Source organism: Lasiodiplodia theobromae (genome assembly GCF_012971845.1).
Source record: "Lasiodiplodia theobromae strain AM2As chromosome Unknown scaffold_1, whole genome shotgun sequence".
Lineage (NCBI taxonomy): Eukaryota > Fungi > Ascomycota > Dothideomycetes > Botryosphaeriales > Botryosphaeriaceae > Lasiodiplodia > Lasiodiplodia theobromae.
In genome coordinates this window covers 136,088-148,539 of record NW_023336399.1, presented here as the reverse complement: position 1 = coordinate 148,539, position 12,452 = coordinate 136,088, and the positions used below count along the sequence as shown (strand labels likewise).

Genomic DNA, 12,452 nt, shown 5'->3' with positions numbered 1-12,452 from the left:
CGGCGGTGGTGGTGGGGTGGTGGGGTGATCTCTCGCGTCCGCCGCGCGCCCCATCTCATGTCACCTCTTGAAACCAAAAATCAGTCCATCATCGCTCTACGACCAACCATATAACTCGCGCACCATGCGCCGAACTCGCTGCCGTGATTCCTCCCCCTCTCTAAATCGCATTCGATGCCCGGCAGGCGGACCTTCCTCCTGCTGCTCGCACTCACCTTCTCCATCCCCCTCATTTCTATGCTCTACACCCGACTCATGAGCACCATCATGTCCACCGCCCCCACCACCACCCCCGGCGCGCACGCCATCGTCATCGGCTCCGGCCTCGCCGGCCTCTCCGCCGCCTCCACCCTGCTGTCTTCCCACCACCCCGTCACGCTCCTCGAGCGCCTCCCCAAGCCGGGCGGCAACAGCATCAAAGCGTCGTCCGGCATCAACGGCGCTCCCACAAAATACCAATCCGGCCCGCCCGATGACCTGTTCTACCCGGACACGGTGCGCTCCGCCGGCGCGCCGCTGACGCAGTCGGGGGAAACGATGCGCGCCCGCCGCGAGGAGCTCATCCGCACGCTGACGCAGCGCAGCGCCGCGGCGATCGACTGGCTGGCCGACGAGAAGGGCGTTGATTTGAGCGTCGTCGCGATGCTGGGCGGACACAGCCGCTCGCGGACGCATCGCGGCGCGGGGCCGACGCCGCCTGGCGCGGCGATCGTGACGACGCTGCTGAAGGACGTGCAGGCGGCGCCGGGGTTTACGTTGTTGACTAACGCGACGGTGACGAGCGTGCTGCAGGGGTCCGACGGGGGCGTCGACGGCGTCGCGTTTAAGGATGCGGAGGGTGTGACCAAGGAGCTGCGTGGCCCCGTCGTGTTCGCGACGGGTGGGTTTGCCGGGGACGCGAATGGCATGCTCAAGAAGTACAGGCCGGACCTGGCTGGGTTTCCGTCGACGAATGAGGCGTGGCCGGGGAGCGCGCCGTTGTTGACGGAGGGGGTCGGCGCGCAGGAGGTGGATATGGAGATGGTGCAGGTGCATCCGACGGGGTTTGTCGATCCGAAGGAGCCCGGGAAGCCGGTGAAGTTCCTGGCGGCGGAGGTGCTGCGCGGGGAGGGCGGGTTGATGCTCAGGGGTGGGAAGAGGTTTGTGAATGAGCTCGAGACGCGGCAGCATGTTACGGATCGGATTATGGAGACGCAGCCGGAGGTCGTGGACGGCGTGAAGCTGTGGGACGTCAAGATCGTGATGGATGAGGGGGCGTACGAGGCGGCGAAGAGCCATGTCGGCTTTTACCTGTTCAAGGGCTTGATGCAGAAGACGACGGTTGCGGAGCTCGGGGGCGAGGACGCTGTCAAGGAGGTTCAGGCATTTGCGGACTATGCGGCTGGGAAGGCGCAGGATCCGCAGGGGAGAAAGGACTTTGGACACTGGAAGCTGAAGGATGTGGCGCCGGACTCGGTCGTGTACGTCGGCAGGGTCACGCCTGTTGTTCACTTCACCATGGGCGGTGTTGTGATTAATGAGAAGGCAGAGGTGCTCGACAAGGAAGGAAAGCCGATCCGGGGCGTCTGGGCTGCCGGCGAGGTGAGCGGAGGCATTCACGGAGCCAATAGGTTGGGTGGAAGCTCTTTGCTGGAGTGTGTTGTTTTTGGGCGCATCGCCGGCCAGCAGGCTGCAGAGAGTCTGAGGACATAAGGCAAGAAAATGGAGTCATGATAATTAAATTCTTTTCGTTTTATTCACTGGAAATTTCATGCCTGTTCTAGTAGCTTTCCAAATGAGATCTGGAAGTTGGTTGAACTTTTCCCATCTATAAGAGCAAAAGAAGCGTTTGATTGTGAAAACACTACAACTTCTAGCTGTTGCATCACGACGGCCTTTGTAGAGGGCCGATTAATGCTTCAAACTAACACTGCCGAAATACTAGGGTCTATAAAATTTCTCGTAGGGACGATATACGAGCCGTTCGTACATTACTGCGAGGGGAATCTACGCATCTGCTGCGCGCCTAGACGCAAAGCGCTTAGAGGTCGAGCCAAATACATACAATAACCAACTTAGGCGAGAGAAACTCCATTTTACCATTTTGAGTAACAGGCGCTTTGACGAGAGGAAAGTGGCAGAAATCAACAAGGCGAGCAAAGGTGGAGAGGAAGGGAACGCCAGTACAGAAAGAGGACCCATATTGAGTTTATTGAAGCGCTGTTGATTCGACTACATATCCCACAACTATTCCAGAACAACCGTCTTCCATGTCCTCTCTGTTTCTACCCAAGCCTTTAGGTAGACCCAACCAATGCTTACACGACGTGCTACTCGGGCCTTCTTGCCCCACGAGATAAGAAAGACCTTCACCACGTTGTTGGTCCAATTACGAAATTGATATTTCCCCTCGTACATAAACTCGGACGGTGCTGCTGATAATGAAAGCGCCATAAGCTCGTATATGGCTGTTTCTAACCTTTCATCCCCTTTAGCCTTTGACTTTAAAGAGAGCTCATTAGCCTCTACTGCGCCAACCATGTCGCCGTGTTGGTTCAAAAGTTCGAAGTACTCGAAATTCAGTCCTTTTTTCCGGCAAATTCCTAGTCTGAGAGCAGCAGTCTGCGTTCGTGTCAACAGCATACCAGGCCGAAGATGGTTTGAAGTGGTCGGTGGGACTTGAGCGTCAGGACCCCCTTGCGAACGGACTTCGTTCCAGAATTGTTTTCGAGTTGGCCATCGTCTTGATAAGTTATCCCCCGCCCATTGCTTCAGGGATTCTAGATCAAGCTCCAGCTTTTCCCAAAGGTCGATAGGTAAAGGTGCCTCAAAGCATCCTCCACGCCAAGCAAACGCTAGAGATAGGCGACAAAGGGAGATTTCCTCCAATTCAACATCATCGATATTCTTGGCGTTTCCATCCTCATCCACAAGGGACCATGGTATCAGCGACGCCAGGTGCCTGCCGAAGTCATTTACCCCATCATTCCCCACTGCTCCATTGATCGATGACCACGCCCAGGACGGGTAAAGGTGTTGTTCGACCACAGTGCAATGGCGTATATCCCATGAAGAAGTGGTTCGTGCCAATCTCCACAACAGTGCTTCGTCAAGATATGGCTTCGGGAGTCCATAAACCGTCTTGTCTTCCCCAAATAGTGCGGTGAGGACACCTGTAAAAGCGTTGTAGATGTCCGACTGGTAGGTTAAGGATCTTTCAGTGTATACGTTCAGATGTCTCCAGTAGTCCATCATGACATAACTTGTTCCATATATAGAATAGAACTGACTTTGTAGCTGAGTCATGGGGATATCCTGTCTCCGTATCTCTGCTCCGTCGCTGTCCTCAAGGGAGACATCTTCACGTTGGAAACCATCGTTGCACGTGAACCAGACCTCCAAATCGGTGAAATAGAGCTTTCGAGAAGACAAAATACCCTCTTGATATGTCCACCCACGCTGGGACCAAGGTGCTCCACGAAGATTCCGCGACAGTCGGGGAAGTGCACTCGTTAACTGAAGGCCAGCGATGCGCGCCTGTGACTGAAAGGCCCGTCGTTCCGTACTAACACCTGGTATTGCGGATTCCATGCTGTCGCTACAGGATGCCACAAGGGTGAATACGGCTGATTGAAAAATATCACCCATGGCACGGATTTGATGACCCTTTTTCGCATCATCGTCTTGAACGATGCATAACCTGTCGACCCACAAGAATCTCTGACCCAGATTCTTGCATATAGTCATAGCGTCTTCAATGGTCTTTGGGAGATTTTTAAGGCCATTTGTTTGTTCCAAGAATGTCGTGTTCTCCTTCAGTAGAACGCATTTTCTTGGATTGGCATTTTTGCCCCACACGTAACTAAGGGCGACGAATTCGTGACAATCGCGTGGACTTAGTTCGGGGGTAACTTTTCTGTGTCTCACATCGATGAGGCGCAATCCAGATGGAGCGGTGGCGGTTGGACGACATTTTTTGTGCTTCGTGCTGCATAAGTCGATCCATCCTCGAACTTGTTTCCAGGAGATCGAGGTGCCAACAGTTTGATTCACCCCGAGGATAGACTCGAGGTGCGCTGGCAAAATTTTCTTGACGGCCATACGGACCCAGGGGCCTTCGTCAAAAGACAGGTGGATTGAGGACTCTTGGTACCGCTGAAAGATGATATTGATGGGTTGATCTCCGGAGATGGGCGCCACATTGGCCGGGTATACAGCGGCGTGGGCTCGTATTGTGCATAGTACAATGTGACAGAAAGCACATTGTTTCCGGGCTTCGAGTTCTTCCAATGTCCCTAGAACTATGTTTACGTATTGGTATTGAACAATACTTTCTTGGCGAAAATGGCCGAACAGATACCCAGGGTCGAGGTGTTGGCAGAAAGGGCACAAGGAGCGTATTCCAGCCACATTCCAAAAGCCAGAGCGCCGATGGGGGAACACTAAATCTCGATCTCGTGGACCTGGGCTCTTCTTGCGTCCCCATATATCATGCTGCAAGCAGGGGCAGAATGGACAGCTCTCTGAAGACTGATGGTACGTAGGAAACAAAGGTGACAAGAAATCCGCTGCGAATGCTTTGCCATGAGGCCAACGACTTGTCAATTGCTCGTTTTGCTTGCCTGGTTCGTTCCTTTGTTTCCACCACGGCATTATTCTTTACCGGTTATGTTTAGCTTAGTAGTGTATCACCACCACTCGCCACATCTACTAATCGGTATCCTTTCGATGTATCCAAAAACGATCGTGGATATCGTTGATCGTTGAAGCTGCAGCCGGCTTGTGGGCGGATTTGCGGCTAAGAAGGCGCTCTACGTTAGCCGAACCTTGTGACTCAGGCGTAGCCTTCCAATGCCTTGTTGGTGAGAACTTACGTTTGAGTCGTTAACTTCAGGGAAATGAACTGAATGGCCAAAAGCCGTGGAATGATTGTTCGGCGCGTTTCGTCTTTGATAGATGAGGTTATTTGTGGCAGCCTTTTTTTTCTTTTTTGAATTCCTGGCGAAAATTTATTGTTGAAGCTTGAAGCGGTGAGTATGACGCGCTGTGCGCTATCTACCGTGTGGCAGAGCGGTTGCTTGACCAATGAATAGAAGACAACTATTTTGCGGGGCAACTGCCCCATATTTCAGATAAAAGAGATTCTCATCTATGGGAGAACACGGATGGCTTTTATCTCTGTAGTAAGAACTGTGAGCTCAATCCCATCCCATGTTCAACTTGACGCTCATGCGTCGAGTAGTTGAAACTTTGAGAAAAACACGATGAGTAGGCATTTCTAACGTACGGTTAGCTTTTCCCTACGAAAAAAGGAAAAGCGGCTCACCGGATTCATTCCGAAGCTTCTGTCCCGGAACGATTCCGGTCGGAATCTCATCCGCGGCCTCCAAATCCAGCTCCACCCGCACCGTCCCGGCCTTCTCCTGTGTTCCGTCGTGTTTCTGTCGCCATGCCTGCAGAACGTGTAACTCCGTCGCGCCGGCGTAAGATTGCGCTTGCATGTGAGCCTTGTCGGGAGCGCAAGTCGCGTTGTGACGGAGGGAAGCCGATATGCGCATCTTGTCGCCGCCGATCCTTTACGCTTGAGCAATGTGTCTACAAAGCCGACAATGCGCGCTCGGAGAGCAATGATACGTATGTCTGGACCTATCTTCTCATGCTACAAATAATAACACGTTGCCAGTTACGTTCGAGCACTGCACCTCCGAATTCGAGAGTTGGAGCATGCATGCCAAAGTGCGGGCGTCGACGTTCCAAGTCTGCCGGAAACCCCCGATCGAGCTTCTCAGCCAGAACCGCCCTTCTCCGGGAGCGCTCCGGTGCCGCCTTCCAGCGCCCGCCACCATCCTGGAGACGCATCAGAGACCGGCCAAGACAACGCACGTCCAGTGGATCCTGTCCCCGCCCCGCAGACCCTCCATGGCGCTCCAGCTGCTGCTGCTACGCCCAGACTCAGCGAGTGGGCAGGTAATGGGGCGCGAACGCCTTCACAACGCACGCCCGCTAGCGCCATTCAAAACGACCTCGAGTCGACACAGCCCGAGGGCCAGGTGAGCGCGATGGGAACGTTTGCGGCTGGGGATGCACATCTGTACACCCACTCCACGCCCGAGTATTTCGGCCATTCTTCCGCCGCTTCGTTCATGCAACAGGCTTGCCTTGATCCGGCCGGCGGAGTCCATCCGAGTACCAGCCACTATCTCGCATTCGCTGCCGAGCAATGTGCTGCTGGCACGCAGTCGTCTGCACAACTTCAGTTGCGTAATGCCGTGTTGCCGCCTCGGCCTTTGGCAGATCATCTCTTGGAAGCCTTCTGGGATAGGATCTTCTGCCAGTACCCCTTCTTCCATCGCAAGAGCTTCGAAAGGCAATATGAGCGTCTTTGGGCGCCCTCGACTGCGTTGCCAGCTCATACGCTGTCTAGTGCCGCGGTAGGCTTGGGCGGAAGCCCTGAGACACCAGGGAATCTCATGGTGTTCCACTGCGCCCTGAATGCCATTTTTGCACTAGGCTGTCACTTCTCCAGCTTCCCGGCCGCAGATCGGGAGCCGCTTGCATTTTCCTTCTTCTTGCGTGCGAAGGCTTTCATTGGTCTCGACCTTCTAGAAGTCAACAGCATCGGCGTGGTGCAGTCCCTCCTACTGACCGCCCTCTGTCTACAGAGTACCCCTTTTCCTTCCCGCTGCTGGAATGCTGTCGGTGTCGCTTGCCGTGTTGCTCAGGGGCTGGGTTTGCATACTGACGTCGGTGATAGTTCCCGAGACGCTCTCGGAATAGACATCCGCCGCCGGACCTGGCATGGATGCGTTCACATGGATATGTGAGTCTTCCATAGCTTGTTCGTTGTCTTGGCTGACAAATCCTTCAGTACCGTGAGCATGATGCTCGGAAGACCCCCGGCGACCTTGCCATCACCTCTTCCTCTACCGTCTGTGCTTGAAGATGAGGATATTTGCAGAGGAGCGGTGGCAGATCCGGGGCAAGAACAACCTTCGTGGAAACGATTCTTCGTGGAGGCAATCAAACTGAACAGAATTTGCGCCGCCATCATGTCTGAGATTTACCAGCCATGGCTTGGCACGGACTGCCTCGGACCTCCGGATTCTGCATCACAGAAAATATTCACTGCCGTTGATGTCCTTGCCAAGCTGGATCTTAACTTGTCTGAATTTGAATCGCGCCTTCCGTCGTTCATCTCCTGGACGACTGAAAGCCCTACATCTACTGCAACCGCTGCAAGATCGTCAGTGTACCAACAACAAAAAAATGTCCTACATGCAAGGTACGCATCTTCGTCTCCGAACTTTTGCATCCTACACTAACTTATGTAACAGATTTCTCCACCTGAAATTAATGCTCTATCGACCTATATTTACCTTCCTATGCAACTGCAATCGCAATCCCGCATCAACCACGTCTACCAACACCAGCCCTCTCTATTCGGCTGTCTCCACCCAATGCGCACTGTCATGTGCCATCACAGCGATGGACCTTCTCGATCATGTTTACGATACTTACCTATCATCCGCGACGGACGCCTGGTGGTACAACGGACTCTGTAAGCAGGCTCGAGATGAAGGGCAAACGCAAACCTGAATCTGACAACGCTGCAGACGCATCAACAGCAGGAATCGTAATCATCATGGCTCATTCGTGTCCTCAGGTCATCGGTTCCGTCGACGAGGCCAGGTTGAAGCGGTCATGGGAACGCTGTGTTGAAATTCTGCAGCATCTATCTACTTACAACGTCCCATCGAAGAACCAGCTCAATTTGCTCCAACGAGCATATGCACAGCGTATCTCGGACCAGCCGTTCCCCAGCTCCACCAACAATCCGCGGCAAAATCGATCTGGAGTGCAGCAGCCAACGTCAATGCCGAATGCCACCCAAAGCTGGGATCAACCTGCCCAGAATGGGTCGGCATTTGAAAGCCAGGGGGTCGACAACTATCTATCCGGGAACGACGGCATGACTGACTTCGCAGCTGAGGGATTTGGCTTCTTTGACTCCATGAATTTCTTTGAGGGGGGCTTTCCGAATTTCGTCTCTGGTTGAAAAGAAGATCTGTTGTGCATAAAATGAGATTTACCCTCAATTGGATATGTTATGGTACGCAGAGAGATAAAGAGGGTACTATCTGTTAAATTTCAATTATTGCTTTCATCATTGAAGTCACTAATAAAGGGTTGCCAATCCCTGTTAATATGCATATGTGCTGCAAACACCCAGACAGCTGAAGGACGCGTCTCCTTTACAAGTCGTGGGAACAATTTGTGCGCGTTGCCATAATTGATCCTGTCCCGCAGCTCCCAATCCATCTCGAAACCTTCAAGCTCTTGCAGAAAGCTCGGATACGCTGGCGGCGGGGCGTAAGGAAAGTCACTCTGGACAGAGCCCGTCAGCGCCGTGCATCTGAGAAAGCCGCCTCACGTCACTTACCCCGTAGAGAATATGGTCATGCGGCACCAATTCCAACAGCATATTCATCACAGCCGGGCTCGCGGACAGCGCGAGGTCGTAGTGGAAGCTGCGGAACGCCTTCATGATTTTCTCGTACGTCACGCCGGTGAGTTCGTTTGCCAGCAGGCTCGGCGCCGCCTTGAGTGGCGTTGCAATCCTGCTGACCACGTACGGCAGCGTGCCGCCGGCGTGCGACAGGATGACCTTGCAGTCCGGGAACTTCTCGCGGGTGCCGTTCATGATCATGTCCATGGCTGTCCGCGTCGTCTCGTGAGGGTAGTCGATCATGGGCTGCGGCATGCGCGGGTTGACTTTCGTGGTGTCGGCGGGATGCGTTGGGTGGATGAAGACTACGCTTTTGCGCCGGTTGAGCTCCGTCCAGATTGGCTCTAATGATGGGTGGCCCAGGTACGTGTTGGAAGAGCCGTAGCGGGTAAAGAGGATGATGCCGTCGGCGTTCAGCGTGTCGAGTGAATATCTGATCTCGGATAAGACAGCCTCGGTGTCCAGCAGGCTGGGCAGAGATGCGAAGAAGCCGAATTTGTCGGGGTGTTTGTTGCGTATTTCAGCGGCGTATTCATTAAGCGAGCGGGCGAGATCGAAGGATGCTTGGCCCTCGATGATGCAAGCACCGGGAGCTGTCACAGACAGGATTGCAGTCTGGATACCAAGCCGCTTCATTACCAATTCGGAGCTTACACGTGTCCATCGCGGGGTGGGCCAGCCACTCGGATCACCTGTCATGCTTTCAGTCAGCTTTGCGGAAAAACAGCTACAGAGAGAAATCTTGCCGCCATTCTCTTCGACGACTAAAAACATTAGCTGCAGAATCTCAAACATATCTAAATTGGCACGAGCCTTTTCTGTAGAAATCAGGCACAAAGTGGTGATGCGTGTCGATTTTATTCACGGGCGCCCGTTGAATCCAGCTGGTGGCTTTGTCTTTCAGCCAGTCAAACACATGGTCCTCCATGCTGTTGCAGCAGCTCTTTGGTTACTGTGAAGTCAACGCTGTTCAATGTTTGCACGAGTATTTTTGAAGTTCAATTTGAGAGTGGTCTGGGCAAGTTCCAAATGCGGCGCTCTTAAGTGATGACCGGAACCGTCCCGAGTTCCACATACCCAAATCGGATGCATTCCGACAATCAAGATCATCCTCAATGTGGGGTCGCCATGATGCAATGTAGTATTAACGGGGAGATACCTCCATTCAGACTTTGGACATACTCAGCCCCAGTGGGGTCCAGCGAGAGAGGAATATGTACGTATCCGTAGTTCGTTGATGAACATATGAATTCCCCTTCTATATGCATCAGACTGGTCTTCACTTTACCACGGATGCACTCCGTCTCTGTGTAAAAAGCGTCCAACATCAGTATCCCTCTCCCCTTTCACAATAGCCACAATACCTTTGGCGCTGTCTCCGACATCTCCGGCCCCCGCCTTTTTCATAGCTTCTCTGCCTGCTTCGCCGTCCTTCCACGCATTTGTGACCACGAAACCCGGACAGTAACTCCACACCTTGCAGCCCCAGTCTTGGAATTGCGTAGCGTGGCAGGCAGTCATCATGTTCAACGCAGCTTTGCTCATACGGTAGGCCATATGGTCCATCATGCGATACTTGAAGCTCGGGTCAGACTTAAGTGCAATGGAACCTAAGTCGCTGGAGATATGGATGAGGCGCGGGTTTGTAGACAGCTTAAGAAGCGGGACAAAAGCCTGTGTCACCAGTGCGGGGGCGAAGGTGTTCAACTCGAACGTCTCGCGCAGCTGTTCCTCGAGGCTGTCGAGCTTGGACATAAGACCGGCGTTGTTGATAAGGGCGTCCAGTTTGCCGAACTCTCCTTCGACAGTTGCAACTGCCGAAGCAATGGACCTAGCACTCGTCACGTCGAGCTGAAGCAAAGACAGTGTTCCCGGTAGATTCCGGGACTGGAGCTCTCTCGCTGCGGCGTGCCCTCTCTCAGCTGATCTCGCAGCTACGATCACATGATGAGAAGGTGATTCTGCAAGGAGAGCAGCAGCCGCGGCGAACCCGACACCACTGTTGGCGCCTGCAGAATTGTGAGATACAGGGCACGACGCATATCCATATTATTCAAGGCTGAAATAAGACTTACCTGTAATCAGGATGATAGACTTTTCAGACATGTGTTGGGAGTGGAGATGATCGGGGTTCTTGGTTCAGAATAGTCGAGCTTTGCTGTTCATTTTCGAGCAGTAAGAGGAGGGCTTATAAGTCGTCTTCCCGCTAAAATAGATAGGCCGATATGCATTGATTGGGTTAATTATTACCTTAACTTGTCCCAACACGTAGGCAGGCTGCAAAGTATCTCTGATGCCGGCCACTACAAAATCCGGAGCCCGGTCGGATACTCTCGGGCAACATCGGCAATCATGAATCATTTCAGCATCACAGGGACAGCAACCCTGCTATCTTGCCTCCTTAACTTCCCACTCGGATGCTGGAACTGCCGGGTCCGCTTGTATAATTGGCCATAGCCAAATAAATGACCGAAGTTAAAAGTTGGGGGATGGCAGTCTGACGGAACTAATACTTAACTCCGGGGCCGAACCAACGTGCGGGTTAATCATTATTGAGCACACATTAGACCACGTTCCTTTAGAGGCCCGAATACCGGCCGCGACGACCACGCGAGGCTTCCAGTGCATACATCACTGGGGCGATTGACTAGCGTAATTTGACTGTTGAGACAGCTACCGTGTACTTATACGCCGGCACCGCCCACATCTATTCTTCATCCTTTCACCTCCACTCCATCACCATGTCTTTCAAGCTAGAGAACGAGGTGGCCTGGGAATCCAGTGTACGCGGAATCCTCCACAGACAACTCTTTGTCCACCCAAAACCCCTCCCGTCTTCTGTGTCTCTATCAGGAGAGATTGGCCTCATCACCGGCGCTAACGGCGGTCTCGGCCTCGAGGCGGCAAGGCAACTTCTCCAGCTTGGACTATCAGGTCTTATCCTGGCAGTCCGATCGCAAACGAAAGGAGAAGATGCCTCCCGGAAGCTCAGCCAGGAATTTCCAAATGTGGAAATACATGTCTGGGTCGTGGACATGGCGGACTACGACTCGATCGTTGCATTCGCAGACCGGTGCCGAAAGTTGGAGCGTCTCGATTTCGCCATTCTAAACGCCGCTGTGCAACAAGGCAGCTTTAGCCGCTACGAGAAAACTGGCCATGAGATGACAATCCAGACCAACTACCTCTCAACCATCTTGCTCGTGCTGCTTCTCACCACAGTCATGAAAGAGAAGAAGGGACGCGAAGCAGGCAAGCCGCCGATCATCAGTATCGTTGGATCAGACACAATGTACCTCAGCAACTTCGAAACGTCGGGGTCCATCCTCCCTCAGCTCGACGATCCCGCGCGGTTTTCAGGGTTTCAGCAGTACAGGGACTCGAAAATGCTGTTGATGATGTTCGTTTCTCGACTCGCCGAGAAAGTCAGTCCCGATGATGTTCTCATCAATGTGTGCAATCCGGGATTGACGGCCGGGACGGAACTTCAGAGGGATAACAAGAACACGGGGTTCGCCACCCGCTTGGTCATCCCCCCGTTCGTGAAGATTGTTGGGCGCTCCGTCGAAGCTGGAGCCAGTGTCTATGTTCACGCACTGGTGGCCGAGGGCCGGGGGAGTCATGGAAGCTTCATTAGTGACTGGTCCATCAAGCCGTAAGTCTCAAAAAGACCCCTCACAGCCGACAAAGTTGTCTCCTAACGGACAAACCCTCAGATACCCTGGCTTGATGTATACGCAAAAAGGTCGGGAAATGCGTGATCGGCTCTGGCAGGAGACAATGGAGGAGCTGCATTTCGCGTCAGCCTCAGGGTTTGCTGATTTATTCGCTTCCGACTAAGTCCAATTGTTGGCTGATTCATTTAATCTTTCTATTTTCCTCTATTATAGTATCAGAAATCCTTTTCCTTGCAAGACGGGGCCGTAAATACGATCGGATTTCCGCGAAACCCGTGTGTGAGCAGCTG

The 12,452-nt window shown here is 53.2% G+C and overlaps 4 protein-coding genes across 4 annotated transcripts; 3 read left to right on the top strand and 1 right to left on the bottom strand.

The window, feature by feature from the left end:
* Positions 1 to 267: 267 nt before the first annotated feature.
* On the top strand, positions 268 to 1,692 carry LTHEOB_51 (FAD dependent oxidoreductase; the record flags this gene model as incomplete). Its single annotated transcript, XM_035514207.1, has 1 exon — positions 268 to 1,692. One exon carries the CDS (start codon positions 268 to 270, stop codon positions 1,690 to 1,692), a length of 1,425 nt encoding a protein of 474 aa, XP_035372053.1.
* Positions 1,693 to 5,588: 3,896 nt separating this feature from the next.
* On the top strand, positions 5,589 to 8,035 carry LTHEOB_50 (Zn(2)-C6 fungal-type DNA-binding domain; the record flags this gene model as incomplete). The annotated part of the gene is made up of 6 exons (XM_035514096.1): positions 5,589 to 5,613; positions 5,663 to 5,946; positions 6,018 to 6,799; positions 6,848 to 7,261; positions 7,314 to 7,537; positions 7,593 to 8,035. The coding sequence occupies 6 exons, from the start codon at positions 5,589 to 5,591 to the stop codon at positions 8,033 to 8,035; spliced, it is 2,172 nt and encodes a 723-aa protein (XP_035372052.1).
* Positions 8,036 to 8,155: 120 nt separating this feature from the next.
* LTHEOB_49 (2-amino-3-carboxymuconate-6-semialdehyde decarboxylase) lies at positions 8,156 to 10,591 on the bottom strand (the record flags this gene model as incomplete). Its single annotated transcript, XM_035513984.1, has 5 exons — positions 8,156 to 8,176; positions 8,236 to 8,364; positions 8,420 to 9,177; positions 9,850 to 10,494; positions 10,561 to 10,591. 5 exons carry the CDS (start codon positions 10,589 to 10,591, stop codon positions 8,156 to 8,158), a joined length of 1,584 nt encoding a protein of 527 aa, XP_035372051.1.
* A 635-nt stretch (positions 10,592 to 11,226) lies between these two features.
* LTHEOB_48 (uncharacterized protein) lies at positions 11,227 to 12,144 on the top strand (the record flags this gene model as incomplete). Its single annotated transcript, XM_035513873.1, has 1 exon — positions 11,227 to 12,144. One exon carries the CDS (start codon positions 11,227 to 11,229, stop codon positions 12,142 to 12,144), a length of 918 nt encoding a protein of 305 aa, XP_035372050.1.
* Between the last annotated feature and the right edge of the window lie 308 nt (positions 12,145 to 12,452).